Below are 21,930 nucleotides of genomic sequence, written 5' to 3' on the forward strand. Positions count from 1 at the left end.
TCTCTAGCAATTCATCTATTGATGGACATTTGGGTTGTTTGCCATTTGGGGCTATTACAAATAAAACTGTGATGACTATTCATGTAAATATTTTGTGGGAACATCAGTTTTTGTTTCCCTGGAATAAGTGCCCAGGAGTGTGAGTGCTGAGTCAACGATAAGTGAATCTTTAATTTTTTTAATTAAAGTTTATTGGGGTAGGAAAACCTCAATATGGTTAGAAAAGTTACTATAAGAAACTGCCGAACTGTTTTCCTGAGTGCTGGACCATTTTGCATTTCCAGCAGTAACGTGTGAGAGGTCCGGTTTCTCGGCATCCTTGTCAGCACTTAGTATTGTCAATATTTTGTTAATTGTAACCATCCTGATAGATGGGAGGAGGCATTTCACTGTGGTCTTAACTTGCAGTTCCCTGATGGCTAACGAACTTGAGCATCTTTCGTGTGCTCATCTGCCATCTGTAATCCTCTGCAAAGTGCTGCTCACCTTTCCCCGTCTGTGCTCATTCTTTGTGTTCTTACTGTTTACTTTTGAGAGCTTTTCATGTCCTTGTACATCCTGATACCTACTTTTCATAGTCTTGCGTACTCAGGATACAAGTCCTATGGCAGATAGGTGATGTGCAAATATTTTCCCCAAAATGTTTTAAATTTTGACAAGTGCAATTTATCAATATTTTCCATTATGGATTGTGTTTCTGATGTCATGTCTCCAGGCCACTAATATTTCTCTATGGTTTTCTTCTAGAAGACTTGTAATTTTTGATTTTCCACTTGAATCCATTTGGAGTTAAATTTTGTGTTAATATAAGATGTGAGGTATAATTATAGATTCTCACCCCTCCAGTATATGAATGCCTAATGCTTCTACTTCCATTTGTTGAAAAGACTCTAATTCTCCAATTCCCTTGGCATCTTTGTGCATATTTGTGTGGGTCTATTTCTAGCCTATATTCCATTCTACTGATCTAGCTGTCTATCCATTTGCCAACACTACATTGTCTTGATTACTGTGGCTTTATAGTAATTCTTTAAATTGGGTAGCATGAGTCCCCCAACTTTTTTTTTTTCCAAAATTGTTTTGGCTATTTTAGTATGCTTTGCCTTTCTATAAAAATTTTAGAATTAGCTTGTCTGAATCTACAAAAATTCCTGCTGAGATCTTGATGGCAATTATGTTAAATCTGCAGATCAATTTAGGGAAAAATGACACCTTAACTATATTTATACTGCATTTTAAGTCACCATGTAAATAAGTCTCCTTATTTATTTATTTTTTCCTTGATTTCTTTCATCCATTAATTGTAGTTTCCTGCATGTATGTCCTGTATATGTTTTATTGACTCATCCCTAAGTATTTCAATGGGGGCAGGGGGGTAAATGGGATTCTTCTTTTAAATTTCAATTTCTAATTGTTAAAGCCAGTGTAAAGAAACACTTGATTGTTTGCATGTTGCGTTTGCATCCTACAATCTTTCCAAAGTCAATGATTAGTTCCAGGAGCTATTTTTATTTTTTATGTTTGGTAGGTTTAAGGAGATGCTTCAAGTCCCTGGTACTTTCACGTCTCCACATGGGACACACAGCAAGAATTAAGTGCAGCGAACGTCAGTCGTGGTGGAACACGCTTATCCTCTGGGCCAGGAGAGCACGGGAGGCTGATGAAGAACCGCCATGTTGTTCTCACTGCTTATCTGTCTTCCAGGGATGCCGTCCTAAGAACGTGCTCCTTGCCGTCTCCCAGGGATGAGGAGGCACGAGGCTTCCCACCTCCCCCCACGCCAGCTTTAAAACTGCTCAGCTGCAGCATGGCTTGTCTAGCCCTGGGGGAAAGATGTTGAAGAAAATTTGCCTTCATTGGTTGAGGTGAGCTTTTGTCTGTTAGCTTTTATCTGTTCCTGTGTGTGAGGTGATTTCTATGCTGTGATCAGGAGTTGAGTAAATTCCCCCTTTGGTCTCATCCTCCGGAGCAGGGGAGACATGAGATGAGGTTTTCTGTTTGGTCTCATTCTGTCGAGCAGGAGATATGAGATGATGTTTGTTGTTCTGACCGTGTTGTGAGGTGATGGTTAGCTTAGGGTTAAAGAAATTGTTGATCAGGGGTTGAGAGAGTTTCCTCTTTGCTCTGTCTGTTTCGCCCACACCAGCAGATGAAGTGAAGAAGTAGCTAAGTTATATCAGGACGACGTGACAGGCACGTTCCCAGGCTTTGGAAGGCCTTGGGCTGATGGTCTCATGCAAGAACAGCAGATATTGCTTATCCAGATGAATTGGCCCTTTGGCCGGGTGGGCAGCATTCATATCAGTAACTGCCGGACCCTCCCGGAACTGGTGATTCCCGGAGGGTGAGGCAGGAACAAGAAACTGGGGTCTAAGGTACATCTGAGAAAATATATAAGACAGATCTCAGTTGACAGAGTTAATAATTATTATTTCATCATTTGGTCATTTGTCATTGGTGATTTCTCATCATTCTAACATTTTGAAGACTTCCAGCAACGTGCAGCTTATAACACCAGCGGATGTCCTGACTTCCAGCCGTGGACCTGGTGAAGTCTGGCTGGTTCCGACCTCTCCAGTGTTGTTACCCACAGTTAGCCTTCTTGAGAACTTGTGAGCATCTAGAAAACTTGTATGCAGCTTGCAGCTTACACATCAGAAGATGCCTTGACTTCTAACAACAACCACAATGCCAACAGCAGCAGCATTCTTGGGAACTAACAAACAACAGTGTGGGAGACGCCTGGGTTTCTCTCAGCTACATACCTGGCAAGGTTTTGATGTATGAGTTTTCCAGTGTTGTTCTCCCCCAGTTTGGTGAGCTTTTGACATCTACTGTAATAGCTACTATCCTATAGAGGTTATTGCTGCTTTTGGATTCTCCTTACTGATGTTATTTGTGTATTTAGCCAAGTGATTTTTGATCAATAGTAAACACATGTTGGGCTCTCTAAAACTTATAAGTATGTGTACTCCTTTGATGTGACATTGTTATCAATGTATGTGGTTTAGTCTTAACCACCTTTACTTTCTGACATTAGCACATTCTATTAATTGCCTTTGTCTTTTGCTATTGTATATTGCTAAATACATTGATTAGATATTGCTAAATAAAAAAATTCACTAGCCCCATTCTAGCCTGTTTTCCTTCTCCTCCCTTTCCCTGCTCGTCATTACAACCCCAAACAAGGTGTCCTATCCTCCATTTTGAACTGTCTAAATCTGAAAAGAGCTTAGTGCTTTTTTACTCACCAAGATATCAGCCTTCTCCTTTATTGACAATAGGTTCCATAGGATTTTCTATGTAGATAATTTAATTATATAAAGATTAATTCTTGTAGTAATAACCTTTAAAATTTTACTACATAGTCAGTTGTACTGTTTATCTGGGGTTTCTATTTCAGTCAGGAATTCCTTGCTTGTAGGTTAAGAATTATGAATGAAGCAAAACTAATTAATTTAGGAAATAGGAATGTGCTTCTTCCAGCTCTGTTTTCCCAGCAGCTGTTCTGAGTAAATGGGTTGTGACTCTCCACACACGGGACTCCTGTTAGGGTTCATGGGTAGGAGGAAACATTATAGAAACCTGCTGAGACAGATACTAACCCACACAACCACACACCTGCCAATTTAAGAGAGGAGGGCTAATACACATGCATGCATGCGTTGACCCTCCATACTGAGCTATGGCACATACACTTAAACAGAAGAGAAAGGAGTCCCTCCCACTAACTATGAGCTTTTACAAGGTCTCAAAGTCTTTGCCTGAACTCTCTTTCACCTTCCCAATATTTTCACTGTGACATGGGGAGGACGCCAGCAGAGAACAGAGGGACACATCTAATAATACCTCACTCATTAGCTTGTCACAATGGCAGTAGTGGTGACAATAAAATAATAGTAAAAATCACAGAGGGAGCCTTTCTTTGGACAAGACACTCTACAGGGAGCTGCCTTTCAGTCTGTGTTATGAATCCCAGACGTTCACCCTACATCAATCTACTCCTTTTTCGTTCTCCCTGGCAGAGTTTCTGCAGCCCCTGATCTTCTTCTAGATCACACCGCACCTTCACAATTTCCTGTAAATAACTGAAGAATTATAAACTTTGCAGATCTGGAGGTGGATTGCATGGGGGCATAGAGAGAGCCCTGGAAACTTCCAGGGTGGACAAGTATAGGAAGTCTAAAAAAGGTCAGTGCTTAGTGGGGAACGTGCCAAGAAAACCGGTGTTTGGTGGATAGAAAGTGTCCAAAGAAAAACATGTCACAACTTTGAAAAGTTCCAACATAGTATTTACTAAGGTTTTGAGATATCTGGGAAGGTGGCAGCCAGTTGGAACTGGTTCAGGAACACTTTGCTAAATTAGTTCATGTGTTTTTTCCTTACATTTAACTATTATTCCTCATGCTCCTCCCTTTCCCACAGCACTGAGCTTCTGTTGTAACGTGTGAGGCTATATAAGTCTCAGTATAAAGTCCCACACCCAGCTCTTCTGCTGCTCTGCTGGGTAATGAAGAGCCATGCTGCCCAGAATCTTTGGTAAGGGGGGCTCCAGCCCCAAGTCCAGCTTAAGTGTTATTACACCCCTAATGTATCTCTGAACCTCAAACTTAATTCTTTCCTATTCAATTCTTCACTTCCCGCCATGTATCACCCATGTTATCTCTAATTATGTACAAATCTCTCTCTTAACCTTCACATTTTAGACTCTTAACTCCTGCCAGAACCCTCCTTGCATTTCTTCACCTGCCAAGTCCAGTCTCCTGGATCCCTTCTCAGAGTGTCTCAAAATTCACTCTGAGCTGTTTCCAGCAATGAAAGCAGCTCAGAAACATCATCTTGCGTAATATGATGAGATATTGTCCTCTCAACGTTATTCTCATTTCCCTTCTGCTTCTTCACTGCAGTTTTCATTTTTAACTCCTGGGCTCAGACTCAGGAGTCACAGGTGAGAACAGGTGTAGTGAGGAGGGAGGAGGTGGCACTATGGATGGGAGAGGGAGCTCCCAAAGGTCCTAGACTGGTCCTTAGAGTCCAATCCAGCTCCGACTTCCCCAGATCCTGGACTGTGGGTGTGCCAGCTGGCACCCCATATAGGAACTCCTACAACCCCTGGGAGGGGTGTTGTGGTGAGGGGGTATCTTACCCTTTAACTGGGCCACCTGTGTGGCTCCTTCTGGCCCTGCTTCCAGCATTGTTTCCCCGGGTCCTCGAGCTCTCAGATCAGGCTGCTGGGAGGCTGAAGGTCCCAGGCATGGCGCCCACAGGATCTGTGCCCGAGTTAGGAGCCTATTTCTGTTCAGGCTCAGGGAGGAAGGAGCAGGGGATGAAGTTTGTCATCTCTGTTCCATCCAGATAAGTAATGCCTGCTGTGTTCATTCACACGTCCTTTTGGGTAACTCCATCTCTCTCCTCTTTTTTTCCTGTACTCCCATCCCCTCCTGTCTCTTCCCCACCCTCTCCTCTCGTCTTTCAAGTTGTCTGGAACTCGAGCCTATGCAGAGATGGCCCCAAACCCAAGACTGTAGAGCAAATATGGAACTAAGCTGTCCCCACATTGGCCTGCCCTTCTGAGGTCAACGTGAGGTCCACACTCCCAGCCCCATCCTTAACCCCCTTTCTCTCTCCTCCAGCTCGTGTTTACTTATTAGCCTTCCTCCTCCAGTGTTCAAAGGAAGTCACAGGTGAGTAGAGGATGGGGAAGAGTGAAGCGGGATGAGGCTACACTTGGGAAGAAAGATTATGGTTCACAGAAGGCTCCCGATTATTTTTTTTGGGGGGGGACATAGTGCCTGATCCTCCTTGGGCTCATACCAGCAATTCCTGTTCAGACACCCCCAGCAGCTCTGGACTGTGGCTGTGCCAGCCGGCATTCAGGTGTGGGGACCAGATCTACAACCCCTTGGAGCAGTGCTGTGATGATGACACCATCCTGCCCCTGGACCGGACCCGCCTCTGTGGCCCCAAGTGTACCTTCCATCCCTGCTTTGAGCTCTGCTGTCCCGAGTCCTTTGGACCCCAGAAGAAGTTTGTGGTGAAGTTGAAGGTTCTAGGTGTGAAATCTCGGTGCTCCTCCTCCCCCATCTCCAGGAACTGCCCCCAGTAAAGGTTCCTGTTAGGTCAGCTACGGGTGTGGTCAAAGCGGCCAGGAACCAAGTCAGACCGCTCCTACTTTTACTTATGAGGGAGGAATGCCCAGAAAAGGCAGCAGACCGCTGGTGCGATAAACAACTCCGGATGCAGCCACTCATGCCGAATCTGCGCTGGGGGGGCCTGCTCATCTGCCCGCGCTCTGTCCTGGGCGTGACATCACCGGCCCCGTCTGCAGACCAGTGAACCTCGCCCGGCATCGCAGAATAAAGCACTCACTTTCCTCAACCCGCCTCACTCTCTTAGCCTCATTATCTCACTGCAAGCCTTACAGTTCCAACTGCTCATGGCTTAAGGAAAAACTCTTAAGAAGATTCCATATCGATGTTGATGGGAAAACTGACCTTAAATTGGTTCCCTGCCACATGAAACTGAGCTAAAATGGTGGCCCGAGTGGAGAGGTCCCCAGCCTAAACCCCAGCCCACTTCCGCATAACCCCCTCCAAGCCACACCTTGAGCCAATCGCCAGAGGACACCTACCCCTTCCCCGACTCAAGGAAGTCCTCAACCCATAAAAACCTGCTCAAAACCTTGCTAGGGGCTCAGTCTTTTGGGAAGGATCCCGCCGGTGTAATAATGCTGTGTTCTCCCTGATCTCCGCGTGCCGCTTGAGTTTCTTGGTCCTTGCCATTTTTCAGCAACAATGTAACTTTACTAAGAATTGTCACCCTAATATACTTTAATTTAAAGGAGGAAAAAAGAGGATCCCCTGTCCTATCGTTATACCTATGGCCATTTCTAGAATCTTTCCATTCTTCTCTTTGTCTGGGTCTCGTATACTGCCTTAAATGCTTCTTTCTCTGCAGCTGAAGGAAACCTTTCTAGGAAGATCCCTGTAAAAATGTAGTATTTTCTGTATTATGATCTATGTCAGTGTCTTTCTCAACTTATGTCATTATCTTTCTCTCAACCTGTGCTAACGTGGTTGTCAAGTCCCGTGTGATGAGGGTTGTGAGGAGCGAGGAGGGCGGCGCAGGGTTAAGAGAAGACAGTAGCCATGAATAGAGTGAAGTGGGGTCAAGGGACCTCCAGGACTGGGCACCTGAATCGGGCCTATGCATAGATTTTATTAGTTAGGTGGGGAAATAAAGGAGATGAAGCTTGTCAATCTCAAGATCGGTGAATTCCATATATTACAATAGGAAACTCATTGAAGACAATCACCCTTGCCTGAAGGCAGCTGAACCATAAGTCTCAGGATGTATGTACTTCCCCAAGGGACAAAACCTATATGCATATGAATAGATGGAGAGCACACCATTGAATCTCTTCCCCTGCAGGTTGTGGAAAGGAATGAAGCCACAGAGGCAGAGGCTCTCCTTAGCCAGGGGAAGGTGGGGAGATGTGCCCACCTCTATGAACCCCGTGGATTCTCCTGTTGGTCCCCACTCGACTGCGCCTGGCTTGAGTTGTCTCCCCCCACCCCCACCCCGTGGGGAGTCTTACTCGTCATTGGCTGACCAGCCATCTTTCTGGGGCCAAACAGTGAGACATGAGGTGCAAGTACAAAGGTGAAACAAAGTCCTGGAATGGATCCGTCTCACAGACTCTCCTTGCTTTAGGGGCAGGTACGAGGAAACAGACGGGTGGGCTGCTGCATGGTAACAGTGGGGAAAGAGCCAGGAGAGGAAGATCCTGTGCTCACTCTTGTGCTCCCATCTTGGGGCGCTCAGAGACTCCCCTCTACTTCCACCTCCTGGGCCTCAGTTTCCTCAGAGATAAACCAGGGAGGAGAATGCCCATCTCACTGAGCTTCTGGGAGGCATAATGAGGAAGATGCTCAAGATGTAAGTTACAGGTTGAGCAGATGACACAAAATTGTCTTCTTGAAAAGTATACAGCCCTCCTCAGACATGTATTTTGAAATGAAGACAAATAAATAACAAGATAATGTAAATAAACCAGAGACCTGTGAAGATTTAAAGACTACTTCTAGACTATCTGACGATTTAATGTTGCATATATTTATATGACCTAAACTTCTCTTTTTATTTTCTTATTGTTTTAATCTCTTCCTACTTTTACTTATGAGGGAGGAATTCCTGCTCTCGGGTTCTAGGGAGAGTTAACACAAGACACCCAACTCTGAACAGACGAAATTGAAGCAGTTTATTATTTACATACACTCACGTCCTGGGGGAGGAGAACACTTCATGAAATTCAGGGTCACACAGAGGTTGCCCTTGAGAGCACTGTGAAGATGGGCTTTGTAGTATCAAGAGGGTGGGGTGACCCCTGATTCCTGTGGGTAGATATGATTGGCTTATTTGATATTAAAGGGAATTGAAGCCATTTCCTCAGGAATAAGCAAGAACTGTAGCTGGTCCCCTTTATCTGGAGTGTTTGGCTAGGTGACCTTATCCATAGGAGCAGAGTGAGTGGGAACTTATGGTTAAGCCATTTGAAGCCCTTCCAATTTCCCCAGGTGTAAAGGCAGAATGTCGCATCCAGCGCAACACAGGCAGTGAGGGTGCGAGAAGGGGTGGTTTGGTTAAGTTTTTAAGAAAGAAACAAACAGAGACTTAATGCAGTTAAATCTCTCCGAAGGCCAGGGGTCTCTCAGTCTCAGAGGACTAGAACCCAGAATAAGGCTGACTGGAAGTTTTTATTGATAAGTATACAAGGGAGTAGCAGTGTTTTTGGCATGGTCTGTGAGACTCACATACCACGTTATAGAAACAACCCAAACCAATTGTGTTGATCTTCAAACAGCCGAAGCAGAAAGTCCTTGAGGTGACTTATGCAACTCTTTTAAGGGACATATATCACATGTTGAAATTGTTTCACAGAGCTGAGCAGAGAGAGTTTAATCTTATCACTCTCAAGACTTTTCTCACAATTAGGTGAGAGGGAAAGTCAGAGCCAGCAGCCGCTTTTCCCAGGCAGGGGGAAGGGGAGGCAAGGCTCCTTCCCATATTCTTCCAAGGCAGCTCATTGGGGGTCCCCACTCGGTTCCGCCTGGCTTAGGTTGTATCTCCCGTGAGATATCTTACCCGTCTTTGGCTGCAAACCATCTTTTGGGGACCAGACAGAGAGACATAAGGTGTAAACACAAGGATGGAACAGAGTCCCAGAAAGACCCAGTCTCACAGACTCTTGTTTCCTTAAGGAAAGATACGGGGGGACAGTTGGCTAGGCTGTTGTGTGACTACATCTCCCCCTTTTTTGTTTTTGAAGTATGAGAGACACAGACCATGCAGTTTCTTCATTTATAGCCCGTCGGAGGGCTATTTGTCCACATCTGAGGACTACACAAAATGGACAAAGAATAATAAGCAGAATAGCAATAGCCCCAGCAAACCCTCCACCCAGATTCTTTATCCATTTAACAGGGTTTTAATTGGAAAGTCCTTCTGCAGCCGCAGAAAGTATCTCTTCTCCAGGGAGGAGCCAAAGCTTGGCGCTGGACATCTGATCAACTTCTTGTTGTAATTGTATAATGTCCACAGTGAGATTAGGCATATGTCCCAGGAGATGGGCTCGAACCTCAGACCAAGGGGTATGAGATTGATTATAAGAAAATGGGGTTACACAGTAAGTGGATACATTCCAATCACATTTTAAGGTAATCATAGTGCGAAGAGTTTTTACTTGATCACCAAGAAATACAATAGTGGTTTCTAAATCTGTTAATCTAACATTAATTTCTTGATCTATTTTGATTTGTTGATTCCAAGATTTACTAGCATTTTCATGCCATTTTTGTACAAATTCTGTAGTTTGAACAGTTTGATGTAGAGCAACACCAGAAATAGCAGCGACAGTGGTTATAGCAATTATGCCCATAATAGCAGTAATCAGCAATCCTACAAATCTTTTAGTTCTATGTAATATCTTATGAAGCAACTGAAGAACAATATGAACAGTGGGAGAGCCCTCCCATACTCGAGGGGCTTGGACAGGAATCCACAGACCTCATCTTTTTCTCAAGATTATTATCTGATATTGGGAGGAATTATAAATTGAAGAATCTATGCAAATGAACAAACGACACTGATGGCATTCAACTATTTTTAAGGTTGAATCAATTGTGAACTTTCCCATCAGAAAAACAAAAGGAGTTTTAAGACATACTTGTAAATTAAACATCTGTGTTTTTTCAAACTTAAAGGTATATTGATTACCAACATCTTTAGTATAATTTCCATTCCAAATCTGATTTTGACCTAAACCTAAAGCTACTTTCCATAGGGTCTTTTGTATAGGACCCCCAATAGGAGTAATCATTTTTAACTGAGGTGGTGCTAAAACTTTATCTTTCCAAAAAATAGAAATATTATATGGTGATTTAATGATCTTTGGGAAATTGAGCTCTGACATTTGATCTCTTAGGGATTGAGGTTCAGAGCATTTTACTCTAGAACATACATGAATAGCAATCCCATAAGGTCCCCAATCAACTACAGTACCAAGGGAATTGCTAAATAACACTCGATCTAAGCTTCCTCTACATTCTTCCCAATGAATGCGGAGTGTGTGTCAACCCATTTATCTTGAGGACACGGATGAAGAGGAGGAAAAAGATGAGTGCTTAGCTCTTGAGTCTGAAATCCTTGACCTGAAAGCATAAACAATTTTTTATAAGTGTCATTTCCTTCTCCCTTGGGAATCACCCAAGCTTGATCAGAGAGAGGAAGACATGGAGGAATAGGGCCAATACAGATAGGTGTATGTTCAAAACCTAAGGCAGTGTGACCAGAGAGTATAAACTCTCGGCCTTCTTCATCAGGGAACTCTGGGCCTCTTTGATCCTCAGGTCCTGGAAACCAGGAGCTATCATTAATGTAAATTAAAGGAGGATCATCGTTCCAAGTCACAGGTGCTAACAATGGAGGATCAGGAACATAAGCCAAATAGGTAAAATTATCAGCATAAACACTCATTGGAAGGCAACTCACAATGAAAAGAATAGCCATCTTGGAAACCAATATGTTGGTATCTGTTTAGGGGAATATTTCTTTAATTAAATTTTTATTAACCTCTCGGGACAACTTTTCAAGTTGTCTCCAAGTAGGGAGTGTGGTAGTACTCAGGTCAGGAGCCTTAGTTGAGGATGAAGCAGCAGCACCGGTGCAGGACAGCTACAGGGATCGCGCGGTTTCATATCAGGTGATGGAAGTGGAGTCACCACAAGCGGCTGCCGACAGGGCTGGTGTGGCATCTCGGGAGCTGGTGGCTAATAATGGTGTCTGTCGTGCGGGAGACCCTGCTCACATTTGTCATGCAGGGAAGCCTGCGGGGTCTCTGGTCCTGCTCCCCACATAACGCAGGATATGGTGAGGCCAAAAAGGAACACCCACGGAGCCATAGGTAGGGGAGTCATACCACTATATTCTCTCTGGCGGCACTATACTCTCACTGGAGGCTGGATCCACACTGTCCACAAACTGCCATCCACGCTTGCCAGCCCAGCCGCCATCTTCTTGCTAGCCCCCATTTTTCTCTTTCTGCTAGCATAGCCACAGCAGTTATATTAGTGGCCAATGGCTCACTGGTTACAGCTGACAGCCAACTAGCCACAGTTGATGGCCATGCAATCACAGTTGATGGCCATTTACTACCTGAGCCAGCACCTGTCTATGTGAGGCCGAGAGCCTGGAAACTACTTTCTGGGGCTCTGCCCCCACAGCGTCCCATGAAACGATGAAGCTAGCGGTACTGGTCCCTCTGTGGACTCACACTGGTGATCGGGGTGATTTTGTCCAGCGAGTGATTATCACTCTGGACTGGGCTGCGAGGTCCACAGTATGGCTTGATGCACCGACCAGGCACCCACAAAGGACATTCTTTTGGTCCTGGAGAGACACAAGCAAAACCTCGTCCCCATGTTAACAAAGTCCCCAACTGCCATTGATTAGTTTGAATATCCTTCCACCAAATGGGCACATCCTCCAAAGCCTTAGGACTATGGAGATTGTTAAAATGTCTTTCTGCAGCTGTGTGCCCAAGGTGTGGCTCTGTATTACTGCTAGAGCCAGAAGAATTCAAAAAATTTAAAGTAAACATGGCTTTGGCCAGTTGTACTTGTGGAGGATTGTCTCCCCCCTTTTGTTTTTGAAGTTGTTCTTTGAGAGTACAATTAGCACGTTCTACAATAGCTTGTCCTTGGGGATTATAAGGAATCCCTGTGGTATGATTAATTTTCCACTGTTCACAAAATTTTGTGAACTTTTTACTAGTGTAAGCTGGGCCATTGTCTGTTTTAATGGCTTGAGGGAGGCCCATAATGGAGAAGCAGATAAGTAAATGTCTGCAAGAGTGGCTAGCATTTTCTCCGCTTTGAGCGGTGGCTGAGATGAAACCAGAGGAGGTATCAACAGTGGCATGAACAAAAGATAAACGTCCAAACAAGGGACATGAGTTACATCCATTTGCCAAATAGCATTAGGAACTAGTCCTCGGGGATTAACCCCTTCAGGGCACTCTTGAGAAGCACTAAGAACTTGGCAGGTTGGGCAAATTTGAACTATGTGTCTGGCCTGTTTATAAGTAATAGGAAAATGAGCCCGAAGGCCAGTAGTATTTGTATGGGTTAAAGAATGAAATTGCGTTGCCTCAGTAACTAGAACATTAGCAATTAAAGAATCAGCAACAGCATTGCCACGCGTCAGTGGTCCCGGTAGGGAGGTGTGGGCGCGTATATGAGCAATGAAAAATGGATGTTGTTGGTTTCTAACAACCTGTTGAAGCTGATTAAAAAGAAACTGGAGAGAAGGGTTTGAGTTATTAGACAGTAACGCCGTCTCAATGTTTTGTACTGTGTGAACAACATAAGCTGAATCAGAGACAATATTTAAAGGTTCAGTATAATCTTGTAAGGCAGTTAGCACAGCAACTAACTCTGCTCTCTGTGCAGAGGTACAATTAGTTTGAATGACTTGTTGATTTATTTCACTTACAATTGCTGCTCTGCTGTTCCTAGAACCATCAGTAAAAACTGTTACAGCTTTTGAAATTGGATCTGGACTTGACCTCTTAGGGAGAATCCAATTAGTCTTTGGAAGGAATTGAAACAACTTATTTTTTGGATAGTGATTATCCATAATTCCAAAATATCCACAAATAGCAACTTGCCAAATTTCAGAATGGGTATTTAAGTATGTAATTTGCTGTTTTTTAAACGGAACTACTATCTTGTTAGCTTTGATTCCATTTCAATGAAGAACTCTAGTGCAAGCTCGTAAAACAAGCTCTGAAATTAATTCCAAATAGGTTGGGAGTGATTTGACAAAATTATTAGGTAGAAACAGCCGCTGTACTAAGTCATTTTGTTGAATTATCACCGCTGTAGGTGAGTGGGGAGTGGGGAAAATTAAAATTTGTAAAGGCTGAGATGGATCTATGCGCTGAATCTGAGCTTCTTGAATTTTCTTTTCAACTAATTTTAGTTCTTTGTTGGCCTGAGAAGTTAGGGTATGGAGACTATCTAATTGAGAAGGACCCCGTAAGAGACCAAATAAATTACTGAGAGCATAGGTGGGGATTCCTAGAGTGGGACGAAGCCAATTAATATCTCCTAATAATTTTTGTAAATCATTTAATGTAGAGATTTCATCTCTTCTGATTTGTACCTTTTGAGGCCTAATCATCTGTCTGTCCACAATAGCTCCAAGCTATTTTACAGGAGTCATGGTTTGAATCTTATCAGGAGCAATACAGAGACCTGCCAACTCAAGTTGTTTCTGAAGCAACTTAAAACAATCTGCTAAAATCTCTGCAGCAGATGCAGCACAGAGAATGTCATCCATATAATGAATGATGTAACAACCTAGAAATTTTTTTTTGGCTGGTGAAACAGCTCTGGCTACAAAAAACTGACAAATTGTGGGACTATCAAGCATTCCCTGAGGAAGTACTTTCCATTGATATCTTTTTCTAGGCTCTCTATTATTTAGAGAGGGCACTGAGAATGCAAATCTAGGGCAGTCTTGAGGATGTAAAAGGATAGTATAAAAACAATCTTGCAAATCTATTACTACTAAAGGCTAATTTTTGGGAATCATGGATGGTTGGGGGAGTCCAGGCTGTAACAGACCCATAGACTCAATCAAAGCATTAATTGTATGTAAATCAGTTAGTATTCTCTATTTTCCTGATCTCTTTTTTATGACAAAAACAGGAGAATTCCAAGGGCTAGTTGAAGGTTCTATATGATCTTGTTTTAATTGAATTTGTACCAATTCAGTTAAAGCCTCTAATTTTTCTTTTGAAAGGGGCTACTGTTCAATCCAGTGAGGCTTATCACCATTCCACTTAAGAGCCAAGGGAGTTTTTAGGTCCGTGACAGTGGCCCCTAACAAAAAGACTTATGATTTTGTGAATTAAATCCCAATCCTTCACGTCCAGTCTGGAATGCAGGCTGAATAGGCTGAGTAATTCCCTGATGAAACTTTCCTAAACCTTGTCCTGGTTGGAAACCCATCTAATTCATTTTTTGGCTCTGAGAGCTATATTGTCCTGGGGGTATCCAGATTTCTGCTCCCCATTGAGAAAGCAGATCTCAACCCTACAAACTGATTGGAATGTCAGCGATGTAAGGCTGTAAAAATCCTTTTTGTCCGTCTGGCCCGAGGCAAGGAAGAATGCAGGTGCTCTGAAGCAGTCCTGAAGCCTCGCCTATCCCCACAACATTAGTGTTAGATGGTTGTACTTGCCAATTAGCCGGCCAATCTTGAGGATTTATTATAGAGATGTCCGCACCAGTGTCCATCAATCCTAAGAATTTTTTATTATGAATCTTAACTTGACAGACTGGGCAGATGCCAGAAATCTTTTCTGCCAGAAAAGCACCTGCTGATCCGGTACTTCCAAATCCTCCAGTTCTTTTTTGGGTTCCCCTCTTTTTAGGGGTATATAAGGGATTAAAAGAAGCTGTGCAACTCGCTCTCCCTTTTTTGCAGACCAAGGGACTGAGGAGGACATAACAATTTGAATTTCTCCCTTGAAATCTGGATCTATTATTCCAGTGTGGACTATAACTCTTTTTGATGTTAAGCTTGAGCGACCAAGGAGAAGTCCAACTGTATTTTGAGGGACGGGTCCAATTATGCCTGTGGACACATGAAGGGGGGTTTCCCCTGGAAGCAGCAGTATATCTTGAGCTGTACAAACATCAACTGCAGGCAGCACTTCCCTCAGTGGCAGGGGTTAATTGTTGAACAGATAGTTTTGAGGAGGAGGCACCGTCTGGTAATTTTGAGTTGCCGCCTGACTCAAAAACGCCCCGGTTATTGTCTGGGCCTGGAGCTGACCCCGCTTCCCGTTTCCCTGAAGCGGGGTCCCATCTTTATGATATTTAGATTGGCATTCAGAGGCCCAATGGTTTCCTTTTTTACACTGAGGACAAACCCCGGGTTGTTTAGGACCCTGGGGAGGAGAAGGACTTTGTAGCCCAGAGCCACTTTTTTTCTTAACTCTGTAATTCTTTTTAGTATGTCCTGGCTTGCCACAATTATGGCAGGTGCCAGAAAACTTGTCTCTTTCCTGAATTGCTCCTGTAATGTTATTAGCTAACATAGCAGCTTTATGGTTTTCTGTCCCCACTTCTTGACACAGCCTAAGATATCCCATAGCATTAGTTTTTTCTTTTTGTGTGCCAATGGCACGTTTACAATCTTTGTTTGCGTTTTCAAAAGCCATAATTTGAAAAATGATATCTGCAGCAGCAGGATTAGTGATTTGTTTATTAATGGCTTCTTGCAAACGGGCAAGGAAATCTGAACAAGGTTTCTGTGGACGTTGTAAAATCTTTTGAAAAGAGGAGGGAGTTTTACCCTCTATCTCAATCTTTTTTCATGCTGCTGGACAAATTTGTTTTAGTTGTCCAATAGCCAATTCTTCCATATCTAACTGATCACGGGTCTCAGTCCAAAGTCTCTTCCCTAATAGCTGGTCAGCAGAAATAAATATGTACATTACGAGCCTGATTTTGTCTCTCCTGTGTTTCTGCACCATCAATCCACCAAATTTTAAATCGGATCGGAGGAACTGAGGAGTCAGACAGGTCTTAGCTAAAGCATGCCAATCAGCGGGAATCATCCGATTGCCATCAGCAATACCTTTAACAAGGCCGATGGTATACGGAGAAGTGACTCCAAACTGCAAAACTGCTTGTTTTAATTCTTTTAGCAATGTAAAGGGGAAAGGCTCATAAACCGCCTCATGGACACCTTCAGGATGGTCTGCATTAGGGGCTTCAGCCTGTCTAAAGATCACTGGAAAATTGAGGGCATCTATGTCTCCCTCGAGTTTAGCTTGATGTATGCCACGCTCTATAGCTGACAATGAAGAGCGCGTACACTTCTTAGTTGTCTGAGGGATACTTTTACTGAAAAAGGGATTATTGTTTTGTCTAGCAGGTTTGGAAAGCCTCCGTGTTTGTTTTAAACAGGAAAGTGGCGGAGGCGGCCAATAAGATGGAGGAGGGGGACAATCGTCCTCAAAACATTCCTCCGGATCTGGATATAGAATTTTAGGAATGGCAGTGGATGCCGTCTCGGACCCCTCGTCATCATCTCGACCCTCTTTTGTCTTTTTAAACTGATCTATGTCATCTTTTTCTCTCTCCTCCTCTGAGTCTGTTTGGAGCGGTTCCAAAACTGAGTGGATTAGCTTGAACGTTTCCCAGATTGAACCGGGGATAGACACTCCGTTGGAATGTACTTCACGGAGACTTTGTCCTACCTCTTCCCACTTAACTATATCAAGTGTCCCAAGGTTTGGAAACGAGGAACAATGAGTCTCAATTACTTTGAGGAGTTCCTCTAATCTTTTTTCTGAGGTTCTGTGCTTTCCCTTCTCAAGAAGCTGCTGAAGCAGGCAGATATAAGGTCTGTACTTGCTTTCCGCGTTACCCATGTTATTAATTAAGCAGAAAAGGAAAGAGAAGGACTTTCACTCCAATTCCACTCTGATGCTTTGCCGGCCGTGCCTCCCTCAGACCTTAGAACACGTCTTGGCTAAGGCGTGGTTGTATAACCCCTGACCCTGGTTGGCGAGATGCCAAATCGCCGTTATGCCGTATGACGCGTTATGGAACCGCGGTTATGAGCCCAAACAAACTCCGTAGTCCTAAAGGACCATGGAGCTATAAGCATTCACTCACACAATCACACTCTTTCACACGAAAGTGTTAGTTGTTTCTTTTGAATTCCTTCATTACCCTGGATAAATTCTCCAAGTCCATAGATTACCTCTTTACCCCAGGTAGCTGCCACGGCGGATTCTCGGAGTCCCTTCACCGTGTCTGCAGATCCTTACAACTTTTAGTCATCCTTCCCTTCTTGGGTCCCACGTTGGGCGCCAGATGTCGCGTCCAGCGCAACACGGGCAGTGAGGGTGCGAGAAGGGGCGGTTTGGGTTAAGTCTTTAAGAAAGAAACAAACAGAGACTTAATGCAGTTAAATCTCTCCGAAGGCCAGGGGTCTCGCAGTCTCAGAGGACTGGAGCCCAGAATAAGGCCGACTGGAGGTTTTTATTGATAAGTATACAAGGGAGTAGCAGCGTTTTTGGCACGGTCTGTGAGACTCACTTATCATGTTACAGAAACAACCCAAACTGTTTGTTGATCTTCAAACAGCCAAAGCAGAAAGTCCTTGAGGTGATGTGTGCAACTCTTTTAAGGGACATATATCACATGTTGAAATTGTTTCACAGAGCTGAGCAGAGAGAGTTTAATCTTATCACTCTCAAGACTTTTCTCACAATTAGGTGAGAGGGAAAAGTCAGAGCCAGCAGCTGCTTTTCCCAGGCAGGGGGAAGGAGAGGCAAGGCTCCTTCCCATATTCTTCTAAGGCAGCTCATTGGGGGTCCCCACTCGGTTCCGCCTGGCTTAGGTTATATCTCCCGTGAGATGTCTTACCCATCTTTGGCTGCAAACCATCTTTTGGGGACCAGACAAAGAGACATAAGGTGTAAACACAAGGATGGAACAGAGTCCCAGAAAGGCAGTCTCACAGACTCTTCTTTCCTTAAGGAAAGACACGGGAGGTGGGGGGGGGGGGGACAGGTGGCTAGTCTGTTGTGTGACTACAGCAGAACATAATATTAGGTCTTAATTTTAGGCCTTACAGACCCCTGGGGCTGGCCCCACTTCTCGTTTTCCTGAAGCAGGGTCCCATCTTTTGGACCCTGGGGAGGAGAAGGACTGTGCAGCTGGGAGCCGCTTTTGTCCTTAACTCTGTAATTCTTTTTAGTATGTCCTGGCTTGCCACAATTATAGCAAGCATCATAAAACTTGTCTTTTTCCTGAATTGCCCCTGTAATGGCATTAGCTAACATAGCAGCTTTATGGTCTGCAATCCCTACCTCTTGACACAGCCTAAGATATCCCATAGCATCAGTTTTTTCTTTTTGTGTGCCAATGGCACGTTTACAATCTTTGTTTGTGTTCTCAAAAGCCATAATTTGTAAAATGATATCTGCAGCAGCAGGATTGGTGACCTGTTTATGAATTGCCTCTTGCAAACGGGCAAGAAAATCTGAATAAGGTTCTTGTGGACGTTGTAAGATTTTTTGAAAAGAGGAGGGAGTTTTACCCTCTATCTCAATCTTTTCCCATGCTGCTAGACAAATTTGTTTTAATTGTCCGACAGCCAATTTTTCCATATCTAGCTGATCATGTGTTTCAGCCCAAAGTCTCTTTCCTAACAGCTGGTCAGCAGAAATATCTACATTACGAGCCTGATTTTGTCTCTCCTGTGTTTCTGCACCATCAATCCACCAAGTTTTAAATCGGAGGAACTGAGAAGGAGTTAGACAGGTCTTAGCTAAAGCATGCCAATCAGTGGGAATCATCCGATCGCCATCAGCAATACCTTTAACAAGGCCGATGGTATACGGAGAAGTGACTCCAAACTGCAAAACTGCTTGTTTCAATTCTTTTAGCAATTTAAAGGGGAAAGGCTCATAAATCACCTCATGGACCCCTTCAGGATGGTCTGCATTAGGGGCTTCAGTCTGTTGAAAGATAACGGGAAAATTGAGTGCATCTATGTCTCCCTCAAGTTTCGCTTGATGTATGCCACGCTCTATAGCTGACAATGAAGAGCGCGTATTCTTTTTAATTGTTTGAGGAACATTTTTACTGAGAAAGGAATTATTATTTTGTTTAGGATATTCGGAAGGCTGCCACTTTTGTTCTAAGCTAGGGGGCGGTGGAGGTGGCCAATGAGGTGGAGGAGGGGGGCAATCGTTCCTAAAACATTCCTTCAAATCTGGATACAGACTTTTAGGAATGATAGTGGACGCTGTCCCGGACCCCTGGTCATCATCTTGACCCTCCTTTGTCTTTTTAAGCTGATCTTGATCCTCTTTTTTTCTCTCTCTTTTTTTGAATCTGTTTGAGCGGTTCCAAAACTGAACAAACCAGCTCAAAGGTTTCCCAAATTGAACAGGGAAAGGACGTTCCGTTAGCATGTAAATCACGGAGGTCCTGGCCAACTGTCTCCCATTTATGTAAGTCAAGCGTCCCTAGGCTTGGAAACCAGGAACAATGAATCTCAATTACTTTAAGGAGTTCTTCTAATTTCTTTTCTGAGGTTTTGTGTTTTCCCTTTTTAATAAGCTGCTTAAGCAGGCAAATATAAGGCCTGTACTTGCTTTCCGTATTACCCATGTTAGTAAAGGAACAGGAAAGGAAAGAGAAGGACTTTCATTGGATCCCCACTCTGATGCTCGGCCAGCCGAGTCTCTCTTGAGACCTTAGAACACGTCTTGGCTAAGGGGTGGTCGTATAACCCCTGACCCTGGCTGGGGAGACCCCAGATCGCCGTTATGCCATATGACGTGTTTCGGAACTGCAGTTACGAGCCCAAGCAAACTCCGTAGTCAAAAAGACCGTGGAGTTGTAAGTATTCACTCACACAATCACACTCTTTCACACGAAAGCGTTAGTTGTTTCTTTTAAATTCCTTTGTTACCCTGGTTAAATTCTCCAAGTCCATAAACTACGTCCTTACCCCCAGGTAGCTGCCGCAGCGGATGGTTGGAGTCCTTCAGCTGTGTCTGCAAAACCCTAAGACTCTAAGTCTTCCTTCCCTTCTCGCGCTCCACGTTGGGCGCCAGATGTCGCGTCCTGCGCAACACGGGCAGAGAGGGTACGAGAAGGAGCGGCTTTGGGTTAAATTTTTAAAAAAGAAACATACAGAGACTTAGTGCAGTTAAATCTCAGAAGGCCAGGGGTCTCACAGTTCTGAAAGACTGGAGCCCAGAATAAAGCCGACTGGAGGTTTTTATTGATAAGTATACAAGGGAGTAGCAGTGTTCTTTTGGCACGGTCTGTGAGACTCACTTATCACGTTATAGAAACAACCCAAACCAATTATGTTGATCTTCAAATAGCCGAGGCAGAAAGTCCTTCAGGTGGGCCGGCCCGGTGGCTCAGGCGGTTAGAGCTCCATGCTCCTAACTCCAAAGGCTGCCGGTTCGATTCCCACATGGCCCAGTGGGCTCTCAACCACAAGGTTGCCAGTTCAACTCCTCGACTCCCACAAGGGATGGTGGGCAGCGCCCCCTGCAACTAAAATTGAACATGGCACCTTGAGCTGAGCTGCCGCTGAGCTCCTGGATGGCTCAGTTGGTTGGAATGCTGGTTTGACTCCCGCAATGGGTGGTGGGCTGTGCCCCCTGAAACTAGAAAACAGAAAACAGCAACTGGACCTGGAGCTGAGCTGCGCCCTCCACAACTAAGACTGAAAAGACAACAACTTGACTTGGAAGAAAGGCCTGGAAGTACACACTGTTCCCCAATAAAGTCCTGTTCCCTTTCCCCAATAAAATCTTTTTAAAAAAAAGAAAATAAATTTCAAAAGGCTGTACGTTTGTTTTGTTTTTTTTAAAAAAAGAAAGAATAAAAGTCCTTGAGGTGACGTATGCAACTCTTTTAAGGGACATATATCCCATGTTGAAATTGTTTCACAGAGCTGAGCAGAGAGAGCTTAATCTTATCACTCTCAAGACTTTTCTCCCAATTAGGTGAGAGGGAAAAGTCAGAGCCAGCAGCGGCTTTTCCCAGGCAGGTGGAAGGAGAGGCAAGACCCCTTCCCAAACCTTTTTAAGGCAGCTCATGGGGGTCTCCATGGGGTTCCACCTGGCTTGAGTTGTTCCCCCCTCATGGAGAATCTTACTTGTCATTGGCTGCAAACCCTCTTTTGGAGACTAAATAGAGAGAAATATACAGTCCTAAAGATGCACAGTCTCAGACTTTTCTTTCCTTAAGGAAAGACATGGGGAGACAGCCTGCTAGGTTGCTGTGTGACAACAAGCAAGCTTACATTCTTCATTCCCAATATTCCAGTCAGGCCTTTACTCTCCTCCCTTTTATGTTTTGGTTGCCACAAATTATCCATATTGATGCTGGTCGAATAGCCTCCTTCAGTATTTCTTGTAGTGCAGGTCTTGTGTTAGAAAATTCCCTCAGCTTCTGTGTGTCTGGAAAGGTTTTATTCCTCCTTCTTAACTAAAAGATATCTTTGCTGGATATATTATTCTTGGCTCATAATTTCTCTCTTTCAATAGTTTGAATATTTGGTTCCACTCCCTCCTGTCTTGTAGAGTTTCTGCTGAAAAATCTGTTGATATTCTAATGGGCTTTCCATTGTAAGTTACCGTTTTTTTCCCTGGCTGCCTTGAGGATTCTTTCTTTGTCGTTGATTTTAGACAGCTTCAATACAATGTGCCTTGGAGAAGGCCTGTTGGGGTTGAGGTAATTAGGTGTTCTATTTGTTTCTTGGATTCGAGGGTCCAGTTCTGTCCACAAGTTTGGGAAGTTCTCATCGACG

At 44.0% G+C, this 21,930-nt stretch overlaps 1 protein-coding gene across 1 annotated transcript; it reads left to right on the plus strand.

Annotated features, from left to right (window-relative positions):
• Positions 1 to 4,445: 4,445 nt before the first annotated feature.
• LOC109439556 (insulin growth factor-like family member 3) lies at positions 4,446 to 6,332 on the plus strand. The gene is made up of 3 exons (XM_019719868.2): positions 4,446 to 4,539; positions 5,634 to 5,684; positions 5,832 to 6,332. Exons 1-3 carry the CDS (start codon positions 4,521 to 4,523, stop codon positions 6,104 to 6,106), a joined length of 345 nt encoding a protein of 114 aa, XP_019575427.2. The 5' UTR covers positions 4,446 to 4,520; the 3' UTR covers positions 6,107 to 6,332.
• The last annotated feature ends 15,598 nt before the right edge of the window (positions 6,333 to 21,930 follow it).

The sequence above is a fragment of the Rhinolophus sinicus genome, linkage group LG11, assembly GCF_036562045.2.
Source record: "Rhinolophus sinicus isolate RSC01 linkage group LG11, ASM3656204v1, whole genome shotgun sequence".
NCBI classification, from domain to species: domain Eukaryota; kingdom Metazoa; phylum Chordata; class Mammalia; order Chiroptera; family Rhinolophidae; genus Rhinolophus; species Rhinolophus sinicus.

What these genes read in the sequence shown, in the direction of transcription:
- LOC109439556 (XM_019719868.2), top strand. An exon ending in GTGTTCAAAGGAAGTCACAG is followed by an intron (nt 5,685 to 5,831) that starts GTGAGTAGAGGA and finishes ATTCCTGTTCAG; the next exon opens with ACACCCCCAGCAGCTCTGGA.